The sequence below is a fragment of the Rhea pennata genome, chromosome 22 (assembly GCF_028389875.1).
Source record: "Rhea pennata isolate bPtePen1 chromosome 22, bPtePen1.pri, whole genome shotgun sequence".
NCBI lineage: Eukaryota > Metazoa > Chordata > Aves > Rheiformes > Rheidae > Rhea > Rhea pennata.
The window spans coordinates 5,989,445-6,017,190 of record NC_084684.1 but is presented as its reverse complement, the minus strand read 5'-3'; the positions used below and the strand labels follow the sequence as shown (position 1 = coordinate 6,017,190).

The 27,746-nt window shown below is 43.0% G+C and overlaps 1 protein-coding gene across 1 annotated transcript in view; it reads left to right on the top strand.

Moving 5' to 3' along the window:
* Positions 1-1,531: 1,531 nt before the first annotated feature.
* The window catches only part of ACAP3 (ArfGAP with coiled-coil, ankyrin repeat and PH domains 3), a 99,128-nt gene continuing 72,913 nt past the window's right edge, over positions 1,532-27,746 (top strand). The window contains exon 1 of the mRNA XM_062593191.1: positions 1,532-1,613. Within this exon, the coding sequence (XP_062449175.1) occupies positions 1,567-1,613 (47 nt within the window). The 5' untranslated portion in view covers positions 1,532-1,566. The remainder of the gene's footprint in view (positions 1,614-27,746) is intronic.

Genomic DNA, 27,746 nt, shown 5'->3' with positions numbered 1-27,746 from the left:
GAAACTAATGAATCTCAGCTTTAAAGAGGATAGCAGTTTCTAATCTCTGAGTTTGTGTGTACACAGAGGCAAAAGCAGCCGCACACTTTCATCTACATTAGAAGAACAAAAGGAAAGAAAAAATGAATTGATTTCAAAATCAAAAAATCACATAAAATTTTGTAAAACAGAGGCCACAAGAGGTCATCTATGCCTTTCTCCTGGACCAAGGTGATCAGCTAGGCCTATTTCCTTTTCCTGTTTTCTTTAGAGCTCTGCAGCATTTGATAATTACGTTAAATAATAAATCAGAATTTTGTTCATAGAAAGATATTCCTGACTGTGGCTGACAAATCAAGCAGGTCCTAGGCAGAAGTGAGACCTTGGAGTTGTGGTGAATCTTAGCTGCAGTTTGTGTATGGAACTGGCAGTGAACATGTTATTTCTGGTTCAGTTGATGGCTGAGGTGAGGCCTCACCATGACATTTTGTTACGGATTCAGATGCCTCTGGCCCTAGTGCTCATTTGACTGTTGGTTTTCTTTTAGGCCCATGTTGCATGGGATATATTTTATTAAAATACAGTGATTTACACTTCAGGCCCTTCTCTCAATCTTAAATTCATACAAAAGTTGCAGTGAAAGATGTATACTGTTCGTCTGTCTGTGGTGTTTAATAGATGGAGGATCAAAACTAAGCCCAGTGAGTTTAGTCTCATTTATTCATGCCAAATTACATTGCCATGTCCTGCAAAAAATGTGATCTGCTCCCATAGACCCAGCTGTCTTCGTACCTTGGGTGATTCCATTGGCTTCAGTGGAGTTAGTGCAGGTTTGCTGCATGGCTTGTGGCAGCAGCAAACCCACTGTGTGCAGAAAATTAAAAGCTAGATGAGGCGATAACAGAGTTGATGCCAATCCTGCTGACGCTACTGGTATAGAACAGCTCCATGCATCGTGTACATCACATTTTATGTTGTTTTGTTTTATTTTTACAGTGCACACAACCTGGTGGCAATGCTGTCTGCAGAGCGTTCCTCACTCCTCCAGCTAATCGCTCGACCACACAGTTAGCATGAGTTGCTGTACTAGGCGGCAGTGGCTGTCACAGCCAGGTAAGCACGTGCTTCAAGCAATGCCACTGGTGTTTTGTGAAAATCCTTCCTTACCCACCCAAAACGAGAGAGGAGAAGGTACGAGCGGGGAGAGGGGAAAGGCACTGCGTTTCCCGCACTGCTCGAGCAGCCGCAGGCCGGAGGCAGCCCGCGAGCACAGGAGCGCCGGGTGCTGCCGTCTGCCCCGCACGGCGCTCGCGGCAGCGGCCGCGCCGCCGATGGCCGCAGCGGCCCTGCCCCGCGCGGCTGTCCGCGGGGCGCCCCGCGCCGGCCCCGGCCCTTTTGCCGCCGCGGCGCTCGGGGCCCGGCGGCGGGGTGCGCGGCCGCTTCTGCGCCGTGACGGGCGGCGGTAGCGGCGGCGGCGGCGGGCGCGCGTGCGGCGGGCGGCGAGGGGCGGGCGCTCGCCCGCGCGTGTTCGCTCCCGGCGGGCGATGAGCTTCCTCCGCTGAGCGCGCCGCGGGCAGAGCTGCGAGGATGACGGTGGACTTCGAGGAGTGCATCAAGGACTCTCCCCGGTTCCGGTAAGCCGGGGGGCTTGCTGCGGAGGAGCGGCGGGGCGCAGGCAGCGGCGCCGCCCGGCTCCTCTCGTCTGACCGCTTTGCGAGGCGGGGGCCGCGGTAATGCGGCGGGGGGCGGGCAGGGCCTTGGTGCCGGTGCCGCGGCGCCGGCGGGCTTGCTGCGACGGCGGAGCGGCGGCCGGGCCAGCCGCCCTCCCGGCGGCGGCAGGACCCCGCGAGGGAGCCGCCGGCCCGGCCCGGCCCGGCCGTGCAAGGGCCCCTCAGCCCAACGCAGCCGGCCCCAGCGCCCTGCGCTGCGCTCCGCTCCCGCAGCTCCGGGTGCCGCTGGCCTGCGGGCGGGCGCCTCCTCGTCCAGGGCATCCTGACCTCCTCATCTCGTTGCCCAGCTCGGTTCAGGAGCTTTAGAAATGAAATTTAGTAACCGTAGCGCTCACAATAATTCCCCTCCTTCCTCGCCGCCCGGCGGACTGCTCCACATCACCTCTCTAACCGTGTAAGCTGGCATCACCCTACAGGGATCAGCTGGACAGTGTTAATTTACACCCCCTGCAGAGTTGGTGCTAAGAAATATTATCATTTTCCATGCCGTCACATCCCCGTCTCTTGGAGGATGTTTTTTTTTAGTTGCCTTGAAGGAATCCAGGCTCTGACAACAAAGACTCTGTCCTGGCTGTGCTGCATTTAAATCAGGCTGTTTCACAAATGCCCAGGCTGGAGAGGAGTCTCCACATTCTGGGTACAGATGCTCCATTGTGCCTGGAGCCTCCTGGCTAGGTGTCTGGGCTGGATGAGATATCCTGGTGTTATAACAGGATGATCAGAGCTTCCATAGCTAATAACCTCCTAGTGCTTTCAGCGCTGTGCTTGGATGGGGACAGAAGGAAGGACAGACAATAGCCAGCAGAAGCATGTTGGTTGGACACGTGTGCAGTGGAAAGTGTTCTCAAGGGATCTCTCCCTGCAGACATTTCATGTTGATTCCCATTCTCTCAAAACCTTTTTGTTTATTATATGGAGCATTTTGCATATTCCTTTAAGTGCTTTTAACAATAACTTCTTGGAATGCAAGATTCTTTCAAAAAGCTGCTGTGGTCTGTTGCTCTGGCTGCTCAGAATGCTTGACATTTTGTATGTGATTGTGTACAGCTACAGGTAACTTAAATACCTGTGCAAGTGCACAGTATATTTTTCTGGAGTGTATTTTTCCCTGCATACTGGAACATGTGTGTGCCTCACAGTATAAGAAGGCTATAGAAAGGGCTCCCCCCTTCCCCCACATACTTTAATTTTAATTTAGTGGTAAGATGCTGCTCTTACTTGTTCCAAAGCTGGTGCTGAAATTACAGTGCCCAGTGTCATGTAAGATGATGGGCTGGTCGTAGTGTCCTCCTGTTTGATGTTGGAATCATGGGAGTTTTTGATCAGGCAGAAGTTCAATGCATGGACTGGTTTGCAGAAGGTATGAAGCTCCTTCTTTAAAGCTGTGGTAACTTAATATCAATTAGACCTCATTTGATTTTTTTTTAAACTGTCATTATATCCTATTGTGCTGTAAAGCCTGTGAACTGTTCTGTGGCATCCATCCAGTGCAGTGACTTCTCTGTCCAGATGTCTTGTTCCGCATGGCAGTGACCCTTTTCCTGGTGACGTCAAGATTGATTGATATGTTTATTTATTTATTTTGCCTTTAGTGTGTGTGGGCTACAGGCCAAGTTTCTTAGTATGCAAGCAGCATCCTTTCTGCTCTGTCTGCTCCATCCATAAAAACAAAACATCCCTCAGAGCAATATGTTGGACCTTTATCAAAAGCCAGTTATTTAAGCATGGAATTATGAACTATTTCCCAAAAGGCTAAATGCAATCTGCCTGTTACGGGGAGAGCAAGAGAGGAGAGCAAGAGATCAGACTAGAGAAATAAGCCTACATATTTCAAGAGGGCAACATCAGGAGAATGTGTAAATTGCTATCACCTTAAGCAGAGCAAAAATACAGACATTTTCAGGCTCATGGCAAAAAAGAAATAGAACTCTTCTGATTCTCTCAAAGGGTGCAGATTTTATCCTCCATTGTACACTTTGCTTCCTTCCAGCTCTTTAATTCGTTCTTGTATTACAATCACTTGTTTGTAATACAGGAGAATCCTGAGATGCCTATAAAGGACATGCCTTCTTCAATAGTGCATGGCACAGATGCTTACTAACATATCCATAAAACTTTACAGCTGTAAAGAGCTAAAGAATGTATAAACTAAACTATATATAAAAGTATAAATAAATGTGAGGTGGGAGAAGGTAGCATAAAATCCTTTCTCAGCAGAAACTGAGCAATAGATAGAAGAAACTTGTCTCTTGCCATAGAAAGCATCTGTGGAAGAAGCAAAAACTGAATCCCAATTTCCCATACCAGACCCCTTGCTAAAAGATCACCCTTCCTTTCCTACTGGCACCCAACATTGTACTGAGTCCCTTTGTGCTTCCCAGATAACAGTTATGTGATGTTTTACAATTAGTTTATTTCTCTCAACAGTGAGCCTTGGAGAAAACCAATAGTCTTCTCGTTGTTATACACAGAAGGAGAAAAAGAAAACAAAAAACCATTGCACAGAAGATCTAAGTAGGCATAAACACATGCTCTATCTGGTATCCTATAATAAGGCTACTAAACTAGTTCAGCAATCAAGTCAAATTACATGTCAAAGATCTCCATACCAATGCTTGATGTCCACTCAATCCATCATTGCTTCCTACTTCATAGGGACCAACTGCTGCAAGTAATATTCTCCTCCCCCCCTTTTTTGGAAGGGGGGGGCTTTTCATCGCTTAAGTATGTATAGATCTTCAGACTGATAGGTAAACCTTATTTCTATTAGGCATCTTGTAGAGACACGTAGAGTCAGTTCCAGTAAACAAATGTAATTACCTTGAAAGACCAGTTTCAGTGTGTTTGAATACAAGCTCCAATAGATGTTGTGGTTTTCATCTCTCTGACGTGTTAAGCCTTCTGTTTACCTAGCAGTAGTATGGGAAATCTAGGAATACATTTCTGATTTGTTCCAGTCAGTCTCAGAAACTAGTGGTCTGGAGTGATGCAAAGTAGGCCTTATTACTATTACCATTGGAGATCTGTAAGGCAACAGCATTAGGTGATTTGTTCTTGCAAAAGGGAAGTTCTTGGGCACCCTGCCAATTCTCAAGGCATACCCCCTACCTTTACTTGCTCCTTGCTCAATAAAGACTCCCTTGGTACAAAGGGCCAGGTAGGGATGCCTTTACTTATTCTGGGTGCAAATGTACTCTAGGAACAACCTGGAGGGTTAGGGCAGAGCAGGAATAAATAGCAGGGGTGATACTTGGCTATAGTGCTGTGTGGGTTGTACAAAACCCCAAATGCCTCTGTGGTAATTCCCACAAGGGAGGGAGATAAGTGTTAATTTCTCTAACTAACATTTTTATTGCAGTTATTATTGCTGCTGTCTCACAGTATTACTCAGACTTGTGTGAGACCAGGGTTACCTGTTGCAGAACAGACAATGAAGTGAGCCAAGAGGTGCTGTGCTCTCCTAAGCACAATGGCTCATGTGCTTGAGTCTTTCTCATGAGGAGCCCTTACGCATACCTATGACTCTCGGGGACAGCATCCCTCCCTATACATCCAGTCCCCAGGCTGCCAAGGAACTTCCATGCTGCTTGGAAAGAAAGGGAGACCTGCAATTAAGATGTAGGCTGCACAAGACCATGTACATGCCAGTTATTGTGCCCAGATCTGAGGGGTGCTATACTTTAAATCCCCTTTGCCTTGCAGTGTCTTGGCTGGCTCTACCTCAGTAGTTCAGAAACCAACAGGATCCCTGGAGCAGCACTGTCATCAGGCAGTGACATGGGGGCATAGACAGAGATGTGTATTTTGGCAGCGTACAGTACTGTCTGCATGTTATTGCAGTTCTTATTAGGCAAAGAAAAATTTGGTCATGTAATTCCAGCCCCATGCAAGATGCAAGAGGAAAAACTGTCATTTGCTGGTAGTAAAGAAAGGGAGAAAAAAAGGAAAAAAAATAAAGTAGATTTAGAAAATGTTTTCAGTCATACTAGGATGTTTCAAATGGAAAGAGAGAGTTAAAGACAATCAAACTGATCTTGCTAAGTCTGATAACAGACTGAATTATACAAATTTAAAACCAGCATAATCAGTTTTAATGCATTTATGCTGTGTGAACTGATATGAGTGAAGGCCTCCACAGGAAAAGCTTCAGTGCCTTCCATGTGATTTTCAGCCAGTGTCAGCTGACACTGCACACCGTTAACATGCAGTTTGATGTAAACCGAATTTATTAGCTTAGGTTACTTAAAAGCAAATTTAAATTACACACAAAATGGCCAAAGAAAGAATCTTCATTCATTTAACTAAACCAGTCTAACAAAAAGAGCACATTTATTGATTTGAAATTGGTTTTTGTTACACAAGGATTCTTACATAAGCAAGATTCCTGATACTATTGCAGTGGCAAGGAGATATGCCTACATAGAACGCGTCTTTCTGAATCAGAGATTAATGAATACAACTACCATCACTTGCTGGTTTAGTTGCATGGGAGAGAGGATATTATCACAAAAGTGGCATGAAATTATTTGTACCAATCATAATACCTGTCTTTATTTATTTTATTTCTCATCTTTTTGTCATTGCATTTCTAAAGCCACACTCCCTGAAACATGTAAAAGAAAAGGCAGGGCAAAGAAGTCATCATATAGTTGCTTTCTATCACAGTACCAGCTGTGTAGTGCTTTCCCGGTTACAGCAGTCCATATAACCCCAGTGTGGAGGTTTCCAAAAGCAGTAAGACTTGGTTTATTCTCCTGGCTTGCAGCCTCACTTTTTTCCTTTGGTATCATTGTAAGGCAAGCCCAAGTCACTAATAGAGAACCAAATCTGGCTTTTCCTGATGTTATGCTGGGGCACAGTTTATGATGTTGTTCACCCCTAATCAAATAGGGTGGCTCTTCCCTCCTCGTGTCATTTGTGGCAGCTCTTGCCTATTGTGCTTTACAGAGATTGCACTTGTGACAACATCACATAAAGGGGTCTCCTCTTTAATTGAGGTTACATTACATTTCAGCTGTTCTTGTGTCAGGTGAATCATATCCACAACCCATCACAGCAGTACCCTCATATGGTGCAGTTTCATATTTTCTTTCACTGGTGGTAACACAGTAGTTGGAAGGAGAATTTCCATAATCTGAGGTTGCCTATCATCAAAACTGCCATGTGAATCCTGAAATACAATAAAAAGCTGCAGCCCTTCAGCCTGCATTAGTATGGGCAGATCTGAAGGGATTTTTTCAGTGTGTGATCAGGGAAAACCATGCTGCTGTCAGAGAACCAACTGACTGAGAACTGAGTTGACTTCTCTGCCTTGGCTTTGTATATGGTGTTTCATACCAAATGTTTGGCAAGTGGCTTCCTTAGTAACTCTGAATTGCAACATGCATAAGCAGGGTATCCCACAAGACCAAGGATCTGAAGTTAAAATTCCACTGATCTATGCCAGGACTACAGATCAGCAAGGGATGGTTTTTTGTTGCTAAGATAAAACTGCCTGGATTCAAGAGCTGTGAGTTTGCAATGGGTGATCTTTAACTCTGAAATACAATCTCTCAGGCTGTTCATAGGAGCTATAGCTTGTAAGTTTCATAGTGTAGCACATAGACAAGTGTAATTTTGATATTTCAGAATTTGATGATTGACTTTGTGACCTCTTGTAACATACTTTGCTATGCAATAGTGTGTACCTTGTAAGAACATAAGCAAGGTTTGAATTGTTACTGGTTTGATGGATCAGCTCATGAGTTGGAGTTTGGTTGTTTTTCTTTTCAGTAGCTTTCCTCTCTATTACATCCTTCGGTTGGCTGGGATATGTGTAGCTACAGAGATGAAAATTCTCTCTTTTGTCAGTGATAGTCTTCTGATATTTTTCTCTCTCCTTGGCCTTTCTTTTGGATGCCATGTAATAAATATAAGGAGAAAGCTGTTGAATCTGAATGATTTCACAGGAGAAGTTTAGCGAAGTGTAAATTCTGATTATTGCACGCTAAGGCTGTGAGTCTGGACTACTTTTCCCTGAAAGCCTTCCAGAGAACAACAGCAAAAGGAACCACAGGCCTTGTCCTATTGGGATGGTCAAAAGCTGCTGAGAAAGCCAAAGTCAGGGGTTTGCTCGTTGCTAGTTTTCTGACTGTAACAAGGAGAGTATGAGGATTGCAAGTTTGATGACAAAATGTGCTAAAAGGAAAAGGATGGAAGAGCGATAAACCTGTGGTGGAAGAAGGTAGTTAGGCCTAGAAGTAATAGGACTGATGGTGATGATGGATTATTTACGCCATTGAAATTATTTGTGGAGAGTTAACCATGCCTCCTTAGAGAGTGCCACATGTCTTGATAATTGTGCTTTGCTTGTTGTCTTGGCATGATACAGTTGCTCTTGATTCTAGTCCTGATCCTCAAAGGACTGCAGCATGGCCAAGTGCACGCACAGAGTAAGAGTTTAGTGAAATGTAATTTGGCATAACCTCATTCATGTGGACTCTAGACAAGGTTCTGTTGAAATAGGTGTTGCCGCACAGCCAGTGACTTGCAGTAAGCTGGAGTCTGTTGTCACTCATACTGCTGAAGGAAACTGGAAAGGTACTGCAAAGCCAGTTTGGTGGAGGTAATGGGAAACAGTGGTGTAGGAACCTCATCTGAAGGGGACCCAGGCTCTCTGGTAGCTGGACTGGAGAACGGGGAGTCCAGGGACTCAGGTCACTCCGTGTTGTGCCACTCAGAGATTGTGTGGCTTAGGAAAGTCTATTTGTGTCTCTGTCTCATTTTTCTTAGCTAATTGAGGGAGGGACAGGAGGGAAGGGTCATGCTGTTCATCTGTTTTAAGAGTCTGTGAAATAATTAACGCTTGTAATGATAAAGCACCTTTAATATGATGCTGTCAGTGTAGAATTATTAATCATTCTTTTCTGGTGATCCCCTAGGTAGGAAAGTATGGTGTTCCCACACAAGGAGGGGAGAACTGAAAGGCAGTGGAGCATCCTCCTACCATACACTAGGGACCTCTCCTGGCCTGTGTGAGAGAAGCCATCTGTTTACCTTCATTTCGTTAAGACTCTCAGAGACAGGAAGGCAGTATAGACTATTGGAGTCCAGCTGATTTGTGTGGCTTCAATGGCATCCTAGGCTGGTCTCTGGCCTGGTCAGGGAGAAGGGATAAAGCAGTGTGGTGGAGAATACTTGGTCTGGAGTAGCTTGGACTTTGTGGTTGATAGCTTTCCCCAGCTAGTCTCCCCTGCACTAGACAGCCTCTGAGATGGGAGTTGGTTGTATATTATCACTGTTACCTGTGATGTAGCCTCTGTTAGCCAAGAGGACTACACAGTTTATCCACAGCCCCAGGGAGATGTGTGCACCTTCTAGGCGGCATGGAGGTGAATTGCGTCCCCACTCTCCAGTGTGCAAGAGCTGGAATGTAAGCTGCCAGCCACCCACTTGTAGGACCTCATAGGACAGAGAGCAGAACTGAGATTTTGTGCAGTTATTCCTGAGGACTGCAAGGAGGATGGAGGCTGATTTTTTGCAACTCTACTGCATCCTTTCCTAGCTTCAGGCCAGACTGGCCCTCGGAGCTGCCCACAACAGCAGCCGTGATGCCCATTGTGGCTGGCCATGTACGAACAATGGAAGAACATCAGGCTCAGTGTTCTGTCCATTGTTGTGTGAGCTGCTAGCAGAAAAGGAAAAGTGTTCCTGTTCCTATCACAACAGATGAGAAGCAGGGGATAGGGTATGCTGGAGATTCTGTGTTCCTCCAGGAGGCTTAGAGAAGAGTCTTTTGGGGCTTAGCCCCAGGTGTCCTTCAGGTACAGGAATTAACTGTAACTTATTTTGCGATGGCTGCAGGAAGATGCTAGGTGGTGGGGAAACTGGTTCTGCCACTAGTTCTGTACATCTGAACAGAGGCTAGGAATGCATGTATCTGCCCTGACACCCTAGGTGAGACAATACTAACATAGATCAAAGAAGCAGTGAGTAAACCACACATCGGTGCAGAAGCTGATTGCTCCTCTGAGCCACTGTTCCCAAAAGGAGAAAATGAGGCAAGATAATTGTCCTTATACAAACCTCTTGGCAAAATGTTCCATTGTTTTCACTCAGTGGGGTACATGTTCGGGCTTAGTGGAGAGAGTTTCTTGTTAAAGAGTGCATCTACAGATCATTTTATTTTTGCATGTTGCCATCTGCTTTGGCCTCTCTTTTTGTAATTCCTTTGTAAAGGAATTCAGCTCATAGACTTATTTACAGGAAGAGGGAAAGGACCAGGAAAAAAATACGGAAAGGGAAAATATATTTTCAAGAGTCTATACCAGTCCATTGGACACAAGATGAACCAAGTGCAGCATGGTACATTTACAGCAAAGAGTGCCCACACACATTATGTCTTGTCTTGCTTCACCTTATCTGCGAATATGTTCCCTGGAGAATTTAACTTGCTTATATGCTAGATCTCTTCTTTAGGGAGGCCGGGAACATTCTGTTGCTCTGATATAGTTAACTATCCCTTAGTTCATTGGGGAATCATACACACATGCTCTCTAACAGTAATCATTCTAGTAGAACTTTTACTGGGTATAGCGTAGCCTATGAGGTGGGGAACAGCTGAAAAACAAAGCAGTATATTTATTACAGTGGATTAAAGGGAAGATGTCTGAATTCATGGGTGGCACATCCCAGAGTGAAGTGCTCATTCATTCCTTAAATAAGCATAAAGTGGCACAGTCTAAACAGATTATATAATACCAGAGAGTGAGATAATCCCTTCTCTGTGTACCCAGTCTGCTTCATCACACTACAGCAAAGCTTAATGATTATGATACTCTTTATTAAAAGCTACTGCTAATAGAAACAGCATGTGTGTGTGCAATGCATAAGTGCATATGCAGTGGTTCCAGGGGTTAGATGCTTCTGTCTATTGATAGTAGGGGGTATATTTTATGAAAATACAATTTAGTTTTTGGCTTACATGTACATGCACTCTGATCTACAGATATGGTTTTGTCAGCTATGTCTCTGAACATCAGGCTGAAAACAGTATGTAATAGCATACAGAGATTTTACAGATGTAAAATCTCTTTTTACCTATAGTAAAATGTATTTCCACAGGTTTAGAAAGCAACTAAAGGAGATTTATAAGTACTCCTAAGACAAAAAAAAGTTTGACTATGCAAGTATACATACTTGTGATCTTTTTATGCCTATACATTTAAAAAGAACACCAGTTTTAATATCAGCATGGTCCTGCTACCTCTGCAGTATTGGAGTAATGCAGGAATCTCCATAATTATTTTGAAGACGTGGTTATCTAAGCTTGACAGGTATTGTTCCTGCTCCATTCTAGCATCAGTGAAACAATGCTGTTTCCCACAGCTCAGTTTCTTTTCAGAATATTACCCCTTTTTCCTCTCTATTAAGCCCACTTTTGGGCAGGAAATATGGATTTGCCTGCCACTGTGACCTCACCCCCAGGAAACAGCCGCTATGACAGCACTGAGATAGCAGCAGGCCTCCTTTCCTCTCCGCCACCCTTCCTCACCACTTCCAAGCTTTCCTGGCTTGCACCAGCTGGAGGCTGGTGCTTTGGATGGTGCTCTCAAATTTGCACAGAAAAGCTTATGTTTGTAGAAAGATATTTGCCTGAAGTGTTCAAAGTCTTTAATAAAACCAGTTCTGCCAGACTGAGTTTAGGGATTGGAATAACGCAAGCTCTTGCTGTACCCCGACTCATCTGAATTCTGACAACTACAGGACAGTGCCACAGTGATCAAGAAGACCGAGACTCTGTGGAAAACTCCAAGCTGGTATATCATATGCATTGATGGGCTGGGAAAAGGCTTCTTTCAGAACAACTCATACTGTAGCATCTAGCCTTATGGACTTTAACGTTTATGTATGTTCGCCACGGTTATTCATAGTTTAACATTACAGCCTACATTAGAGGCCACAGCTAAAGTCCAGACATGTATCATGCGAAGAATTAGTCCTTGCCTCAAAAACACAAAAAAACCCAAAAAACAAACCCAAACAGCTCCCCAAATCCGTAGCCTCCTCCCCCCTTCCCTCCAAGCCCCCATTTTTCATCTTGACTCTATTTATTAGAAAGAAGTTCTTGGGTATGTAGCAGGACAGCGAAGTTCACTGTGTGAGGGTGATGTACCAGCTAAAAGGTATGTAACTATCTATCACATGGCAATACAGAGCAGATAACGGATCCATAGCTGGTGAAAGTCCCTCTAGCTGTATCGAAAAGAATGCCCTTTTCTGATGGTTAGTGACTGAGACAGTAATCCTTTACATGAGAATTAATCCCCCCATCTTAATTCTCCAGCCTCAGCAACATTCTAACAGTCCTGCTCCCTTCAGAGAACAGTGAGAGGAAGTCAGACCTAGAAAAAAAAGGGCCATACCAAATCGTGAAAGTAATAATGAAAACAGGGAGTAAATAGTGTCTAGGCACACAGTAATAATACAGAAAACCCTGCTGTTCTAATTTCCCTCAGCAAGCTTGCCTCCAGACAGCACTGAGATAGAAAGCCTTAACTGTTAAGACCCCTCCCATCCCATTAGGAAAGGGTTGTGTTACTCACTGGTATCACTACTCTACTGAGAAAAAAAGCCCGCAGTTGTTTTGTGGTGCTAGGAGGTAGCAGGAAATACTTGGTACTGCTGAGAGGGTGCAAGCAGTCCCCAGGGCAAAGGAAGGGGTAAGGACCCTCCCTTGTCCCCCATGGGTCAGTCAGTGCTTCTGCTGCCAGAGAGGGCAAAACCTTTGCTGTTTCTGGCAGGCAGCAAGACAGGAAAAGCCTCTCAGACAGAGACAAAAGGAGCAGAGAGGTTGGGGAGCTCCACTCCTGAGCCAAGGCCCAGGGGAGAGAGAGAAAAAAAAAAAGAAACAAGAAGCATTAAGTGCTGAAAGAGATCCCTGCTGGGGGAGGGTGGATCGAGCTAAACTATGGGCTAGAGGAAGTCTCAACAAAAGCTGTTGGAACCCATCCATCTGTTGGTGTACAGATGATGCTGGACTCACTCAAGGAGAAGACAGCACAGTTTGAAGCAAGATTTTTGATAAATTCATTTTGCTTTTAAAAGAAAGGCAAACAAGTGTCATCAGAGAAGAGGCATGCCTGCATAACGTTTCTATCTTCTGCTCAGGAGAGAATATTCCTGTATTCAGTCATTGGCCTGCAGTTGCCTTATTGCCACTGCAAGTTTTAATACATGAGACCCAGGAAGTGAAACACTTGCTGATGAGAACACAAGAAATCTCTGCTCTAAAGTCACTTAACAGTTTGAATCAAAGTATGGAAGGAAAAAAGCATCACTTGTGGAAAATCACAAATGAATACCTGAGAAGTGTTGAGAGTGGAGAGTACTTGGTTATTAGGATGACTGCTTGTGGGCATGTCTGTCACTGGCCCAGTCTGGCACAAAGCAAGAGACAGAAATTTGTATTCAAAAGGAATCTTCTTCTGCCTGCACCAAACAGTTGAGATGGCAACTACTGTTTCACCCTTGTTCCAAGTTCCTCTGCGTCATGATGGGTCTCTGGGTATTTTCTTCTCCAGAGCTGTAAGTCCTCTCCAGCATGCTTTTTCTGGGTGATATTCCCAGAACTGAATTGCACTATGTGAAGCTGATAGAGACCTAGAGGGCACTGAGCTGCAAGAGTACAGTTATCTGCGTGGATTTCAGGCACAAGGAATTGTATCTCTTCCTGTACTTTTCTTAGTGCATGTAAGAGATGTGTTATTAAGATTTACTGCACATTGAAGAGAAGGATGAATACCAGAGAGGTTAAATCTTGCACTGCTATCACTTTCCTGTGGAACAAATACTCAGAAGAGAAAGAAAGCTGAAGATCAATTCAGTTTAATAACCTGAAGAATTACTAGCTCTTACCAGAAACAGTGCTATGCTCTGATTGGCAAAAATAACAAAGCTTGATTTCCTATAGGTTTACAGCTTGTGTTTAGATCATCTGGTAACTACCACAGAGCAACTCCCATCCTTAGCTTTTTTCATCATTGGGGCATTTATCATCACTTCTTGCATTGAAGAGCTCTCCAATAGCTAATGAAGGGTGAGGGTGAATGATGCAGAATAACTTCAAAGTGGACGCTAACAAGGACCTATTCCTCTGCTCAGCTGCCTCTTTTCCCAGCTTTATAGTACTAATCATCCTTGGGACCCATACCTGTCATATATGGTAGAAACTGGCCAGTTCTACCATATCCTCATCCTCAAAGTCTTCCTCCTCAAAGAACAGAATATGGTAGCATGACCTTAATGTAGTTTTGAAGCCTTGCTTGAAAGTGGAAATTGGCAAGTTGTGCAACAGAATCTGCCAGATTGGAGTTGGAAGGACTTTTCTTTTTTTTTGGTGGGAGAGAGGGAAAAGAGCATACTTATCTGTTTTGATACAGCCGTTCAGTCTCATTTGGAACCTACATAAGCTCAGAACTGAGGTATATAATAAGAAACTAAGCTCACTGAGCTGCCATGCCAGCCAGATGTTCTCTTCCACTGGTTATATCATCAGTTATTCTGCCAATTCATCAGTATTAATGCACATAGCTGGCCCATGAAATGCATGTATGGAGAAGCCAACACTATAAAGTGCTCAGCTCAGTGTGTTAGCAGAGAAATGACTTCTAATGAATTGAAGAGGATGAGAACAATGTTGAACAGGAAATGTATAGAGTCCTGGCTGTTCCGGTAAGCAGAGACCCCCCCCACCCTATCCTCAGAGTGGTGCCTTTTTACAGTCAGCTGTCTGATTTACTGTTGATTGGACTGTAAAATACTTGAGAGGTGAATGTTCCTCATGGGTTTTACCAGTAGGCTACATAGACATCTGCATACTGCAGATCTGCAACCACTGAGAGGGCTGTGTAGACCAGAGACGCTACCCTAGGGAAGTAATCTGTTTCAGTATTGTTTCTTGACCAGTCTACCTGTGCTCCCTAAGTCAGTTTTCAAATGGGACTTTCCTTCCCACACATGCCTTGTCCCACTGAATAGCAGTATAAGATTAAAGGAACTGTGACAGTGTTAGGCTTCCTTTTTCTCTCAAAATTTAAGAAACTGCTCAAATTCTATGGGCAGAAGTAGGAAATCGTTTATTTGCTGCAATTTCTGTTAGAATTCTCCCCCTGCCTCTGCAAACTGTAACAATGAGTGGTGAAAAGTAAGCTGCGCCTTTATAGGATTTCCTCTCTGCTTTATATGTGCATTACAGTCTGCAGGGTTGGAGGCTGAGAGATGCAGATGTTCAAATGTGTTACTGCCTCCTTGAACATTTAGCTGCAGGTTACAAAAGGGAAGCAAGGCAGAAACCTATTATCATGAGATATATTGGATAAGGAAGGAGTGCATTGAAATAGCTAAGGAAAGATTTCATCCTTAACCTATTAAATCCTAGAATAATTTAGATTGAAAGAGACCTCTGCAGGTGATTTAGTCTAATGATCTGCTCAAAACAAACCCAACTAGATCAGGTTGCTTAGGGCCTTCATTCTACAAGAATTTAAACTAGCTCTCATACACTGAGTGGGATACTGTTAAGTAAACTCAATTGCCTGAATTCCAATAGGAATTCATTTTTACAAAACTTGAACATAAATGAGAAACAATACTGAAAAAAGCCTGTAGATACATACATATATATATACTTACATATGTATAGTTAGCAGAGTGTATAAAATCTGTATGTGCCATTGCCTGTTGTGAAAAGGTGGCAGTTTTTGCTAAATACTAATGTACTAATTTAAAGTCAACAGAATACCATGCAACAGAAATATAAGATCTTATTCATCCTGCCTCAAAACTCTGTCTAAACATACACCTCCAGCCTCTTGGTAGAAGAATAAGAACCATAAACTGACATTTAGTCCATATTTCAAAGAAAGACTGGGGTATTTCTGTAGTCATACATGTGCAAAACATTATGAACACTTTCACCAAAGCTAGAGCTAAGCTAAAGTTAGGCATAGAATCTTTTCACTTATGAGAAGGCATACTGGAAACTCCTTTGGGGTAGTATACCTCCATCTAGTTTCCATTCAAAAATGTTGATGTAAAACACCAAACACAAAGACAATACATAACAAAAATGAAAATCAAAGGAAGGTTTCAACAACAGAGAGCTTGCATCAGAGCTGCAGTAAAACAATGCAATCATCATTTGCTTGCATATTAGCATGTCAAAGCTAAGCAACAGAGTACACTGATGGATTCGGTGCTACATATTAGGTAATGACACATTACCCTTCTTTAATATCCTGCATTGAAGAACATCAAACAGGCCCACAACTACCACCTAACATTCACACCTTGAGGCAATTAAGATAAATTTTTTTTTTTTAATAAATGAAGAAACAGATGATTTAAAAGACAGTTACGCGGTACTTACTCAGTCTGAGTAATACATGTTACTGAGAAATACTGTTTATGTTAGTGAGACTAAATACATTGTCCTCAGTGTGAACACAGATTCTTTACAATTTGCCAAAGGTCATGCAGAGCCACACTCTATTCATCCCAAATTCTTCTTATTGGGCCTGGGAACAACACCTAGAAATCTAGTCTGCAAGCTACCCATTCACCCTAATTACTATACAGGAGAAACCTTCTTAGATCAGGGAGAACATTAAGCTGTAAGAGTTCATGAAAAATTCCCCACTAAGCTCAAAATCAGTTCAGAGACTTCACTTAACCAGAGACAAAACTTAATATTAATACTAAGATTTTCACAGAATACTAGGGTAGTCAGAAATGAAATCCTCTTCAAACTGAAACAAGATAATCAGTGAATATTCTGTTGTTTCTTCAGTTACATACAATGTCTACTCTTTAGGAAGAGGCACAGATCAGACACTGAGGTTTCACATTTACTCAAAAGTCATCCTATTTTCAATGCTAGAATGAAGCCATTCTCTGCTACAGTTGCACTGAACATAGGAATATGTAGAGGGTCATAACTTAGCATACTTAAATGTGATGTTACGATGTTCACTAGATTTTTTTTCCAGGAGTCTCAGAGCAAGAAAACTACAGAGATTTTACAGATAAGTTTAGACTTATAATAAAAGCTCTTAAGTAAGTGTTCAGCTCCAGGTCTCCACTGTGTTTATTTAAAGATAATGTTTATGTCCACCAGCAAGCAAAATCAGTAACTTGGGATGCTGTGGCGATATGTTTTTCAAGTGCAAAACTAAAAAAGTTGCAAGTTGCAGTGAAGGGAACTATCCATACAAGCGCTCTGCCACTTTCCCCAACATCTCCCACTGCTCAGTCAGTGATTTGCATTCATGTACCAGTGTATCTGCATTGGACAGCGGGGAGAGAGATTCACAGTCAGGATGTATATATGTGACACTTAAACTTGATCTATCGTAACCACCAGTGATGCATCTCCATCTGTGGGTTGGCGGTAGCTAGGATCACTCTAAGGTTCAGCAGTTTTGGTAGATGAAGGGAGACTTACCCTGCTGACAAAAGGTTGCACTGAGGTCCAGTGAAGGGGCCTATCGTTTGAGTGATGCTATACTGAGGTCGTTTCTACAATCATGACTTCCTAATTCACCTAGCCAGATGTTAAGCTTAACACAATTGAGCAATCTAATCTTCATCTCGTCTTTTCTTGATGTACTTTCCACATTTGAATTGTCCATCTACTTGGAGGTTATTGTAGCATTCAAAAACTGCACTCAGATCACCTATGATTGCTCTTTTTTTGCGGAACAGCAAGCCTGTATCACTTCTTCACTGTACTGGCTTGCTCTTAGTAAACTTGCAATCCAAACCCCATCTTGCAGCAAGACAACCCAACAATCTTTAACTATACTCTCCAGTGGAAGTGCTCTTTTAGGAGCAGTAGTACTGCTCCTTTATAGGGAGCACAGAGTTGAGTCTGCTGGCTATTTGCAGTTTTTCAACAGGAAAGGAGCTGAGAGATTTCATGACAAGCTCAAATTTTTGAGCAGACATTAGACTCAAAGCAGAAAAAGCAATCTTTCAAGGGATATTTTGGAAAAATAAGTGAAAATAAAACAAGGGGGAGAGAGACCAGGACCCTGTATCTCAGAATCATTTCAGTGTCCCTTATGCTGGCAGAGCTTCTGTTGTTTCACGTCAGTTCTTCATTGCAGATAGCTATCTCATGCTCCCAGGATCAAAAAGCATTGTCTCTGCCTTCCACATCTGCATTGCGCCTATAGCCAGCTGTAGACAGACTTTAGTCAAGATTAGAAAAACAGCTTATTTCATTATCCTGGAACAAAAATAGGAGACTCAATAGGAGATGCTAAGAACAGATCTATTGCCATTTTCTCCATTAAGCAATTGGTACAGTTTATCCCAAAGACAGATGCATTTTAATGATGAGCAAAATCCCCTCCCCACTTCTTATCTTGCAAGAGTGAGAGGAAAGGAATTACTATTTACAAAGCAAAATGAGACCGTCAGATAAGGGAACAAAAACAATTCACTTTTTTTTATTATTATTTTTTTCCTTTTTAAAGTGACTTAAATTTGAGTGGCTTTAAAATTACTTGCTTAATCTGTTTTTACCTAGATTTATCCCACTTATTCAAGACACAGCTTAGATCTCAATTTGAGCCAGCAATTTCCACAGGGAGGAGGTCAGCAGGGCTGCAGGAAATAGAATACTACATGGTTCATTGAAAATGAGGCAAGGGAAAGCACGTATCTCTCTTATAATAGGTGCTGGTGATCTGAGAATAAAATGTCTGCTGTCTGCACAAAAGTAGTTTAAAAGAGCAGGTAACAGAAAGCATTATTGCCTTAGTGGGTACAAGTGGATCAGACCGAGATTGGAATTAGCATGACATTTATTATAAATAGATTTTATCTGGGCTAGAGTAAATCTCAACCTAATACATTTTGTCCAGAACCATGAGTCACCTTTAAATGAAGCAGATCGTTGCTGCACTCTACCTGCAAAGAAGTTCTTCAGCCTAAACCACAGTCATCAGAGTTGAAGGGAGAAAAGCAGAGCACGTCCTATTGCAAAGCCACAGACACTTGCCAGATAATTCACTTATTATCTGGTTCCAGACCAAGTTGAACACGTCAAGGAGGCAGAGCTGTAACCAGCTCTTTGTATAGCAAAACTGAACCAACTGCAGTTTCTTATGTTGACAAACAAGCAAGAGATGCTAAGGCTTCATTGTTCCACTATGCTCAAGAGAATTTTTTTTGAGACAGCCAGAGACAGCCTCCGTTTACCCAAAGAGCAGACACCACACCAGTAGCAGCAGTGTAGCACCCTCCTCTCTCCCCCCGACTTCTGGGCCCAGCAGAGTTCAGTTACTCAGAGGCCAAAGGCAGCTGCACTCCCTTCAGCACTCAGACAGGTTAGCCTGGCCTTGCAAGGGTCACCCTGGGCACTCCAAGCTGCAGGCTTCAGGAGCTAAACCAAGCCAGCACCTCATAGACCAAGCACTACCCATTCTCTTCTCCCTCAAATACAAATACTTCTCTTCACCTATTCCTCCCTTCCCATGGCCAACCTTTTCTCCTGGCTCATGGCCTATCTCCTAATAGAGCCTTGAGATACAGCTGAAGCCAGCCGTGAGCTCTGCCCAGGATGGCACAATTATTGTTCTTCTAATTACAGAGGAGGCAATGGAGGAGGTAGGAAGAAAACAGAGAATATAGTTGTATATGTGTATATATATATGTATTCCCTTGAAAAAGGGAAGGACTTTTAGTACCCCTAACTTGATTTCCTTTCAGTCTCACTCTCTGGAGCAGGATCACTCCGAGCCATAGTGGAGATGTGGGTTAGTACTGAACCTATGCTCAGTTTCAACAGGTTTCCCACTCCCTTTCCCCAGCCCCTCAGCTTATTCTGATGTTTGGCCTCTTCCAGGTTCTTTGTGGATGTTTTGCTTTTATTCTGATTTATAGTTTCCTGTGGACTTGAAGGAATGTGAGGCAGGAGCAGTGTTCTGCTTTGTCAGTTCTGAGCAGAAAGGGAAACAGAGATTAGTAGCAACAAGAATTGGTTTCTGTAGAGATTTGCAGGCTGACAGCAAACCTTTAGGAAGGAACAGAACTACCCTATGGCAACTGGCCAGAGATCTTCAGTGCTGCAGAAGAACTTGAAGGGCAGCAAGCTACAGACCAGTCTGAAATCATTGCATCCAGCATCCCCATTTAGCAACTGCACAGACATGGGTCTGCACTTATCGGATACAAACAGCAGCCCTCTATTTCTCATTCCAGATGATTTTTATTTTAGATTAATCTGAGTGTGCAGAAATCCTACACAAAATAGAGCCACAGTTAAGATTTGGCAAGGAAGTGTTGCGAACCTTCCCATCTGCAGCAGATCTGAGAATGAATGAGCCACTGCACAAAGAGAGTTTTAGAAATGTGAAGATAAAGAATGCAGGAACCAGGACACTGTGTGTTATTGCTGCGTATCCTCCAGGAACATACGGTGTTTTTGTAGTACAGTTGGACCATCCCTGTGTCTGGGATAGAGGCAAAGCTGTGTTGGAGTATTAACCTCTGAGATGGTTCAGGATACAAACTGCCAGACTGGAGCTCCTTTGGTTAGAAGCTGGACTGAAGGCTGGATATAGTGCCTTTTTGGTTGGTTGGTGTGCCACAGTTATCAGGTCTGAGGAAGTTTCTGTCAGTTGTTTTCCAAATCAGGCTCGTGTGATCTCAGTGATCGAGAATCCAGGGCAGTGGCTTGGCCCTGACTCAGCCTCAAATCAAAACCAGGCACTCCTCCCCATGTGAACTGTCTCCTTGGCCTGTTTCACTCCAGGACATCTCGTTCAGGGCTCTACAGTCTCCTTTTACCCTTTGCAGTGAGAGGATGCTGGCTATGGGGAGGATGCTGACAAGACTTCCACCATTTTGTTCCTATCGGTATGACCAATCTGTCAGGTCTGTTAGACTCCTTACCTTTTGGGCAAGTGTGGGAAAATCTTTCAAATAGGAGTCTCAATAGATTCCTCAATGAGTTGATCATGGGTCATGGTCTCTAAATGCAGCCTGCCTGCTGTCAGAGGCCATAAACTCTTCCCTTGCCATGATTCACAATGCTAAGTATAGCAAGAGTATGTGCCAGGTAACTGTGTCCATTTGAACAGCATCCTTGGTAAGCTGCAGATCCTGTAGCATGTTATGGTAGATGGTTATCCTGTGGACCATTGCTGGATGACCATGAGGGCTAGCATTGCAAGTGAATGTCCAGTTACATCTTGCTAGTATCTTGTATTAGCAGAATTCAAATGCAGTTTTAGTTAACTGTGTGCACAGTTATACTTTCTTTGAACAAAGCACATAATAGAACATTTGCTTTGTTACTCTACTGTGTGAATCTGTAATGCAATTGCAGAACAGAAATCCCTCTTTGCGGAAACAAGTCCTTTTTAAGAAACGTACTGTTATCAGTGGCCATACTTCCCAAAGCAAATGAGGCCTTCATTAATTAATCAGAAGCAGCTGAAGAGTCCAGTGGATGGAAAAGTTAGCTTAAATCATGGCTGATATAAATAGCATTACTGTGCCCCCGTCTCTCTGCTTAGTCAACTCTCTCTCTGATGGGAGAATGTGTGTGATTGTGCCAAGCATCTCAGAGGTGCTCTAGATCCAGCTGCTTGGGGATGCCCATCTGAATGACTCAGTTGCTCTGACAAGGATGATATCCTTTCATTCCAGGTGCTTTAGGCAGTTAGAACAGAAGAAGTCTAAGATATGTCACACAATCAGCTGGGAACAGCTGCCCCCAGGACTAGTGCCAACCTTCAGTGGAGCCTTTTGATGCCAGTTGTCACTGTATGGGCAGAGGAGAAAGCCCAGTACTCAGTAAAGAACTTGCAAGCAGTGTAGTTAAATGCTCTCTCATTTCCAAAGCTAGGCCAATGCAATGTTATCATCTAACTTTATGGAAGGATTGACGGTTCCCTTTATCTTTGTCTGTGCTTCTGTTCTCTTGTATGCATGCTTGAAGGCCAAAATCTAGATGTGCTAGGAGCAAGGTAGTCAGGAAATGGGCTTCCTCCTACCATTACCCAAACCATTTCAGCTCACTCTGTATGCATGCTTACTGTTAGGTCCCTTACGTACCAACTGCAGGCTTGAAAACATCTTACTTTCTTCCCAAATTTCAGTCTTGTGGCAAGGCATATTACTTCCAACTTCCTTTTTCTGTTTATCTTTTATTTTTTAACAGAGGTTTTGAATTATATTTATCTGGCAGGCAGTACAGAGTACTGGATGAGGGATCAGGAGGAACAAATTCTCCTTTTGATATTGGTATGACCTTTTGTTTTGACTTCCTTGAGTCATATGACCTCTCTGTGCCTCTGTTTACTTATTTTGTTCTTTTTTTGTTCTTTACCTGCCTTATCTACTGAAAGGAGATGTGACAGTCTCTTTCCATGACATTGTATAATATCAAATACATAGGAGGTTCGGTATGCTTGGAGAATATAGTTGCTAGTGCAGGTAATGGAAACAACACCATCTTTTTCTTTTCTTAGTTTTCCACGGGTGTGTCATCTGTATGTATTTTGTAAGCATAACTAGTAGCCAGAATGAGTACAGAAAAATATAGCCCTTGGCTTGACTGGTCATGTAAAGATATTAATAACCATCCACACAAAGGAAATGATTAAGGAATAGGCAGTGTTCCTAAAATGAATGCTTCTTCCCCATTCATGGGAGGAAGGGTGTGAAATCTTTCTTCAGCTTGCCAGCTCTTATTACAGGAATCAGTTTTCAGCCCTATTTACAAACCATCTTAATCTGCAATGAGGAGCCAATTCACAGGGCAGGGCTGGGCTTTCTTTAGAGCAGTGTGGGGAACTAGATATGCAGTTTTGCAGGAAATTCTGTGTTTTTTTTCCCCCAACTTTTATTCCAGAAATGTAATGGACTGAAAAACCAGTCATTGAAATTCCTGTGACGTGAATTCCGTAGTCATTTTTCATTTTGAAAATTGTCATTCCATTTCTAGCGGGATTCAAGTTTTCTTGTGAAACTAACTCAAAAAGCTCAAAGCTGTGGAAGCAGAACATATTGGGTCATCTTTTCCTTTCAGAATGGAATTTTCTCAGTCTCAACACTGTCTCATTAAATGTTTCCCTCTGATGAATCAGCGCTTCCCACTGCCAAGACATCCTTTCAGAAAAGACATTTTCCTCCAGAAAATTCCCAGCCAGCTCTAGATTTAATGTATCACTTTGTGAAATCTGTGCCATCCCATGCTGCAGTGCAGTGAGTTAGCTTTTGGCCCTAATGATTGCATAAGCAAAGCCAGCAGCACAAATCTTTGATGTGTAGTCACTCCTACCCAGCCCTGAGCAGGAGGAAGGAGACATTTGTTGAAATATATCAGTTATATCCAGTTCTTTTCAAAAGTTTCTGCAGCCTCTGCTATTAGACTACTACATCACTGTAGTATCCTGACCATGTAAGTAAACATCAATGGAGTTTTTCCTACAACTCTTTTTTAGATTGGGCATTAATCCTATTTTAGAGCTAATGCTCTGAGGCCAGAGTTTTAAAAGCACTTAAGTACCAATAGAAATATGTGAGTGGCTTGGTGAAGTTTTAAAAAAATACCATAAATCCTAACATCTAGGTAGAGACAGGCTGAAATACATAAACTACCTTAAACAATGCCAAAGGTGATTTTAGCTAATTCTACTGGACTTTGGCCTGAAACAGACTAGAACCTTCTGAACGCTTGGTGCTAGCAAGATGCTGAAGGAGTGGATTGCATAGGTATCATGATGGTTGGAGAGGCAAAAGGGATACGTATCATGCACTGTGAAGCTATAAGCACTGAATAGCTCTGGACTTTTGGTCATGCAAGTCTGTCATCACATAAAAGTCCGTATAATTAAAAAGTTTGAGAAGTTTAAGTTAAACCAAATAAAACAGCATTGATCTAAAGGTTAGCATTAATACTTGCTTTTGTGTGTCAGTTTAAGTCCTGTTGGCTTCTGCAATGGTAATTAAATGCAAGGCCAGATTTTGGTTGTGTTTACATTTGTAGAAGTTTGAATTAATTGGGCTGCTATGAGAGGAAAGGATTTAGGCTAGTGGGGGCAGAAGTAAATTCACAAAACCAAATCTCATTCAGACTTGAATTTGCTTTGTGGTTTCCTTGTGAATCAGAGAAGAAAAAGGGTGTGGGAAGAGGGGAGAAAGAGGGCATTTAGAATCCAGGCCAAATGCAATCTCCCCCACCCCCAGATTTGTCATGTAAGACATTTGTTTCTTCTGGCAAAAAGAAGGAAACCTTTCCAGACCTTGTCCTCTAAGAACTGCTCAGTATTTGCAGTTAAGAGGGCAGTGCGCATGTGTATGTGCACTGGAAAAGAGAAAGAAAAAAAGAATAACTATTATTGTAACACAAAGGACAAGTTGTTTTATTTTTTGGCCCTAAGAGTTCACACTGCATCAAATACTTTAGATTTAATGGCATAAGGGTTTTTGTCTGATTTCTGGGTTTAATATACATATGATTCTTTGTGATCCATGTCTACAAAGTGCTGGCACTCACATTATTTGCTTGTTGCTTTTTCTTGTGTTGTACCTGCTTACATACCTTTTAATTATTTCAGCTATGCTTAACTGCGGGTAACTCTCTGGACAGCAAAATAGATATAACACTGACAGAGGGATTCTGAGCATGCACGAATACAAAGCAACACACAGTTTCATCATGGGACAAGATGTTACGAAGCACACAGAATGGCCTCTATCATGCCCTGTAACATCTGTGAGCCAACTGGTATCACAGTCACATATCAGAAAGAAAACATATGAGTGATAAAGAAACCCCCCTCACCCTGAAGTCTGGTTCAGCTATATGGCCCTAGGAATGCACAACCCAGACTGCATGTAGGCTTGGTCCTTTCTACATCCTATTAAATACTTGCATAGGTTAGTGGAGAAATGCAGAGGAAGAAAATACCTCTATCCTTGCTTTTGAAATAGAGTTTTTTTTTTCACTGAGACTTTCCTAATTTGCACTGCTTTAATTGCATAAAGCCCTAGACCCTGTCAGTTAATTCCTGTAGTAACCTTTATTTCTCTGTTGACCAAGGACTTGATGAGGATTCATTTATTAATGTGTAAGGGCTGCACAGGTATACACAGGTCCTAAAGACATTGAATGAGGAAAGCAATTGTTTTTGTATCCATCTTCATGCATCAAGAACATTTCTTCCTATCCATTAGGAAGCTAATTTCTCAGTCCCCATCCTACTTCTTCAGCCTTGACAAGGAGGACTAAGCTTCTAGCATTACACACCTTACAAAGGGTGCTAGCTGCAAGCTGTTCTTAGGTGCCAACCTGGGATGTGTCCAGGAAATACATGAGTGAGTCAGCCAGCTAATGCATAGTGTTCATGTAGAGCACATTGCACTAGTGAAGAGATTTAGCTAATCTAATTGTTCTAAGCATACAGGGCTGGGATTGGTGAGGGCTGAGGTGATGCAGCCTGAACATGTTCCCCAACATATTCGTGTTAAAAGCAAAGTGCAGGCTAGTGAGAAGGCAGAGCACAGGGTTCCAGTGATGTTGCATTTTTGATAGCTTCTTGTCAAGAGTGGAGTACTATTCTGGAAAAGAAGCTTTCACCCAGCTTCTTGTTTTTAATGGCCTATATGGTCTTAGGAAATAGTCAAAGAGCCTTATTGGCCTTTAAATTGAACAAGCTATAATGTATTAACCAAAGGTCTGTTAATACTGTGGAAAGACTGGGAAGGCTGGGAAATATTTCAACAGATATAAAAGATGAAGCTAATCAAGTAATACAAAGCACCTAAGAATGACATACCACCCATTATCCTGGGATCTGTGGCTTGGCTTATTTTAAACTGTGCTCTGTGTGTAAACCTTTCAATAGGATTAATTTGGAGGCCACACTAATTAGGGGATTATCCAATGAAAGCAGTAGATGCTTTCTCTGCCTTATATAATGGGACGCTGCTCCTTGTGTGGCTGGAAGAAGGATTCAGTGACGGTCTCTGGCAGGGCTTTGCTTTTAAACTGTTTGCTGTAACTAGAGGCTTATATGCCAAGGGGACTTTTGCATCAGGTAGAGTGGCAGGTGTATGGTTTCTCTGAACATTCTCACAGAAAGCCTGAGTGCCTACTGAAATCAGTGATTGACCTCTAACTGGTTTCAGAGGGCTTAGATGAAGTCTGATGGCTTCTTTCTGTCCTGACCTACATAGACCTACATGATGATAATCACTAATATATCTGAGTCTTGATTTGAAACTTAGGTAGTTTGGATTCACATTGCAGCACCTCCTAGTCTGGATGACCTCCAAGGGTTGTTCTGGATGTCTGATTTACTGCTGTCTTCCATGCATCATGGATCCCCTTCTTCCAGTAAAGGCTGTTATGTTCAGACAAGCTTGAAGTTGAGTTTTGCTGCAAAGGTAAAGGAGATGTCATGACAGCGGTAAAGCAGGGTGCATGTATGAAGGGCACCAATGTTTCTTCAAAGAGAACATAGTTCTGAATATTGCTGCCCTCAAAGGCCAAATAGTTCCTTCCTTCCAGAAATGCAGAAGCTGGCACTGGTGCTGGCAAATTTTAGCAAGGTAGGATCAATGGAAGAGATCTGCATTTTACGTGACTTGTGAGAGGGTTCTCCTCTCTGCTTTGCTGCTAGTTTCCTGTGTGACTGTCATCTCAGTATTGACAGAGATTCAGTAACATCAGTCTCAGTTGCCCTAACTGCAGATGCAAAAATTGTCCCTGAAGTCCTCTGTAATGTGTTTTGAGATCTACTGGGATTCTAAGGGAGCTGGGAATGCCTCCCCAAGTCCATGTGGCTGCTGCTTGTGTGAGGGATATTCCCAGTGAACCTGAAGTGGCACTGAAGTCACTAACTGAAGGTTTTTCATTTGGGCAATGCAAGTAAGACCAGATGGTCCTAATTGTTCCTACTGCCTTGCAGACTGAAATCTGTAAATTCCTTTGTCACTTTGCCACTGATTTAGATGGTTATGTTTATGCCAGCAGCTTTCTTCAGTTTTCCCTGATTTACCAGTAGCACAGCACTTCACCCCTAATGGGAAGGCTTGAGCAGCAGGGTTAAAGGCACTTTAACCACTGTGAGGTAGATTTTCCAAATGACTTAGTATGTTAGACAGAAAGCACTTTCTAAAAGTTGCTTACACCTTTCAGTGAGAACTGCCAAATGCTGAATACCTGTAGCAAATCAAGATATTTTTGGGGCTTGTATTGGAGTGTTCTAGGGAGTTCACTGAGAAACTGGGCCCCATGCTTTAAGCAGACTGGAGTGATTGGGGGCTCAAATGCTGGAGCGTACTGGGAATGTCACCCCTGCCAGCAGAGCTGCACTGGAAGCAGTGCTGTGCTGGGGAACGTAAAGCAAAATCTCAGCATAGAAAAGGCCACTGAGGCTCAGCTTTGGCCCAAGATTGGGAAATCTCGCAGTGCAGAGAGAATTGTGGAAAGCTAGCCAAAGAGAACACAGCTCCAGTGTTACGGCACTCAATGGAGTTCCTGTGGCAGAGGCCACAAGAGAGATTATTGTCTGCAGTCTCAAGTGTGCCTGTGTTCTACACGCAAAACCAATAGCAGCAAATGAGTTCAAAATTCACCGTCAAGGCAGAGGACAAGTCAATCAGTGCAAGATGATACTCCGCCCATAGAATAACCCTGTGTAGTTGTGTCTCCCAGTCTTAACGGGAACAAGAGATGAAGTGTGTGTGTTTGTGTTTAGGAAGTCAGGGTGATATTTTTCACTGCCATTACAGTAAAGGGACACCTGCCATTGGCCAATTGAAATGTTTGCCTTGTTCTGCACTTGTGTATGTGACACTTGCCACAGTCCCACTTAGGGGGACACTATGTGGGACAGTCCCACATAGGAAGCAAAGGCCTGATCTGGTGATGCCTGATGGCAAAACTCTCACTGGCTGCAAGGATGCAGAACCAGTGCTGAAGGCCAGATTCTCAGCTGGTACAAATCAGCAGTGTTTCACTGGAGACAGCAGTGA